This window comes from Acanthisitta chloris, unplaced genomic scaffold, assembly GCF_000695815.1.
Source record: "Acanthisitta chloris isolate BGI_N310 unplaced genomic scaffold, ASM69581v1 scaffold7151, whole genome shotgun sequence".
NCBI classification, from domain to species: Eukaryota; Metazoa; Chordata; class Aves; order Passeriformes; family Acanthisittidae; genus Acanthisitta; species Acanthisitta chloris.
Window position 1 is genome coordinate 29,145 of NW_008657606.1, and position 3,854 is coordinate 32,998.

General features: G+C 43.4%; 1 protein-coding gene across 4 annotated transcripts in view; it reads right to left on the reverse strand.

The window, feature by feature from the left end:
• Positions 1 to 3,854, reverse strand: part of SMOX (spermine oxidase) — a 25,224-nt gene that overhangs the window by 18,118 nt on the left and 3,252 nt on the right. For all 4 annotated transcript variants that reach the window (XM_009084789.1, XM_009084788.1, XM_009084787.1 and 1 more), the window contains exon 2: positions 2,289 to 2,515. In XM_009084789.1, the coding sequence (XP_009083037.1) occupies positions 2,289 to 2,515 (227 nt within the window). The remainder of the gene's footprint in view (positions 1 to 2,288; positions 2,516 to 3,854) is intronic.

Genomic DNA, 3,854 nt, shown 5'->3' on the forward strand with positions numbered 1-3,854 from the left:
AACACCAGTTAGAGCAACTGAATATTGGCCAACCATGATTTTAAAAAAAAGAAAAAAAGGAATAATATCTAATGAAAATGCAAAAAAACCCTACCCTACAGAATCACACAATGGTTTGGGTTGGAAGGGACCTTCAGGATCATCTAGTTCCACCCCCTTCCATGGGCAGGGACACCTTCCACTAAACCAGGTTCCTCCACCAAGCCCCATCCAACCTGGCCTTGAACACTTCCAGGCATGGGGCTTCTCTGGGCAACCTGTGCCAGTGCCTCACCACCCTCACAGGGAAGAATTTCTCCCTAATATCTAATCTTCTAAGCCAGACTCAGCACTTTATGCCAGAGGAAAAGGTTCCCAAAGCCACACACAGGTTCCCTGCTGCACTTGCTCCTGGCTGCCCACCCTCCAGGGCACTTGTATTTCATACAGTCATTTTTAACTGTAGATTTTCAAGAGATCACATAGCTTGCCTTAATTCCCACTTCTCCTAGACAGTGCAGAGAAGAAACCACAGCTGACTTTAATCACTAGAGAGCATCCAACCTGGCACCCCAAAGAGGCTGGGAGAAGCAGCTCAACAAAACCATGAGCTGCCCCTGCTAGGAATTCCAGCAGGCTCTGGAGGAAGGCAGAGAAAGCTCCTCCCCAGCAGGAGCAATTAAGAGTTTAGCTGATGTCCTCTGCTTGGCCTCAGCTGTCCCTCACATTTTTTTATCAGTGCGAGTGGCTGTAGACAATTTTACAAGTCCCAACGTGAACGCCTTGCTGTCTCCTAGTGATAAAGATATCCTGTGGCAATGATAAGCTAATTAGGCGTTGTGTAAAGCAGATTAACTTTTAATGTGTTGCTCTCCCATGTCACTGGCTGCCCCTTTCTCTTCCTTTAAAAGAAAGGGGAGATTTACCAAATTAATCATTTCCAAAACACTGGTACCTTGTCAGAGCCTCTATCTGCCAGGTTTTACCTCAAAGCTAAGTAGCTCTCAGCTTTGCATTCTCCTCTCATTTCTGCCCTTCCTTTGCTGGAGATTTTCCTACCATCTCTGAGACAGGATGATCACCAAGCCCTGCATGCAGCTTGGCAGTGCTCCATTTACATAAATAATGCTGCTCACTGCAGTATTTTCACTTACTCTTTCTAGCCCTAGTTGCTGTTAATCTTCTTCCACACACATCCCACCTGTCTTTTTTTCCTGGCTGGCTCTCATTCTTTTTTCCAGTAATCTGAAAAGCTGTTTAGATGAATTATCTGCACCTGCATTTGTCCAAAAAGTTGTCCACGGGTTGCTAAATCCTTTCCATAATGAGGTTTCTTTGAAATGCCTACTATTCGTCTCTAAAACTGCAATGATTTTGTGCTATCCCATCACCGATTCCAGTTCAGAGACCCAGGACAGTGCCAAAAGTCTTTTCAAATGGAAAAAAAAAAAAATCCCCTTTTCTGTTCCTCACCCAATTCTTGATAAGAACAGTGACTTTTCTAATGCCCACAGACATTTTTAAACAAAGTATGCAAGAGTAACCTGAATCTAGTGTGTGTTCAGCCAGGCATTAAAAGCTGGTCAAGTTCACTGTCAGATGAATATCTGAAGGTTTTAGGCATGGCTACAGTCTGAGAAAAACTCATGTTTTGCTCCATTTTATATAACCCACTGGGAGATCACATTACCTCAAGGACCAGACAGTCTGCACTGACCCCCCCCAAATGTACTTTGTAAGTGACATTAAAATATGTGTGGAATGATCATAATTAACTTTGACAAGCAAAAGAGTTAAAATAACCTTAAACTGAAGCCTACACTGGTCTGAATCTCCCAAAGATGTTCTTTTCTTTCCGATGCAAGAAAACTTGCAATTCCTGTGATGCTGCACTGTCTTTGGCACACTACACAGCTCACTATGGTATTTATAACATCCACACCAAGTCCCAGGGTTACAATATTTAGCTGGTTGTTGCTAAGGATTTGAGTTCTACTTTGTTTAGTGATTTGGCCTCTCCTTTCTTAATTAAGTAGCAGCTTTCTTGAGCAAATGGCTGGATCTCCCCAGAAATAGTCACTGGAAGTGATTAAACTGATGACAAATGTGGAAAGACTGTTCTTCCTCACAACAGTGAGTTAAATACACACCAGGAACAAATGGAGTAGAGAAGACAGCAAACTTAGTGCTGACTTTTTGCAAAGAAATTAAAGACATTACTGGTTTTCTACCTTTGTCCTGGAATAACTTTCAAGGGGTGTCACTGTTTCAGGCAAATTTACAGCTTGACAAAGCAGCTGGACACCAACCTCGTTGTATAAATCACTGAATTCTTCAACCACATCTTTCGGGATCCTCTGCCCGTTGTTGGTGAGATGATAAGCCACTCCATTCTTGGAGTAAAGGCTGATCCGGCCAACACTTCTCTCGCTGTCAGTAGTCTCTTCAAGTAAACCATTGTCTTCTGCTAGATGATAGACTGGGTTTCCATGTGAACCATGAATCCACGTAGCTCCCAGTTCAACAGTGGCATGCCCTGCAGGAGAGGAAGCCAAGCAAAATGGTTATTGAGCCTATTTTCCTGAAAGCTTGTCATGCTCAACACAAAGTAAGATGTACATGTGCAAAGGCAGAATTGCCCAAGGACAACACATGTTTGAACATCACTTAAGTGAGTTTTCTGTCAGACACAGGCAAAGTAAAGTTCTTCAAACCAGTCCTTCAGGATGCAGGTTTGGATAGTGCTAGAAGGATAGGATTTTGCCAGTAAAGTTCCACCACAGAGACACATCTCTGATAATGAAGGAGAAATTCAGACCTTGCTAGGTTCCCAGTTCTTATCATGGTTGTTGCCAGCAGGGAGATGTAGGAACACTTGGACTGCACTGGGATAGCAACACTGGCCTGAATACTGAACTTTGTCCTGTGATTAAAAATGGTTATTTACAAATACACCTCAGAAAACTGCAATAAAAATGCATTTCCATTCCCAAATGAGTCAATAGGATATATTTTATTATTTATGCCTTTGAAGATTTGTATCAGATTCTTTAAAAACATGCACCATCAGGTTAAACACTAAATGCATTTCATTTTCATCACCTGTACTCTCTGCCTGCAAAACACAGAGTTGGGTCAGCCCCACTCTGCCTCTTCTTCAAAACTATTAGGGTTTGCATAGGGCTCTGACCCCAAAGCAGTGCTGTCACCACTGGGCTGAGAGCACAGGGTGATGCTCAGCAGCTGAAAAGTGGTGCTAAAAATAAGCTTGGGTCATGCCCTCCTCCCATATTTTGACAGATTCTCAGAAGTCCAAAGCTGTTTTAGAGTCTGACAAAGCTGGGCATCTCCCAGCATCCCTGCAGTGGTGTAGGAATGCCTGATTAAGTGGGATAGTTAATAGGCTCCTGCTTAATGAAGAAAGAATGGTGCAGTTCCCAGTCATCATGTGCTGTTTAACATGTAAATATATGCTCAGAGAGTGACACTGTAGCACTGTCCTGTAATGCAGTCAAGTTGAAGGGGTGAAAGCTCCCAGGAATGCTGCTCTCTGCCTGAGACACTGCCTCTGAGGCAAGGAAGCTCCATGGATCTCATTTTTCAAGCAAGCACGTTGTCATGAAGGGCCATGCTGATTGTCCTTCAAAACCTGCATTACAGCACAAGACTTCTAGGTGTACCTAAACCAAAGCATGTGCTTCAGAACACAGCATCAACTCACAAACATGTTAATATTTAAGGCACCACAAACTCCCAGCACACTCAGACAGGTGAAAACAACTGCTGTGAACACTGGCAGCCACATGTACTGAGCTCATCAATACTGCATGTGGCAGTCCCCTTGTTAATACAATCCTCCTGCCAGTCAGCCCACA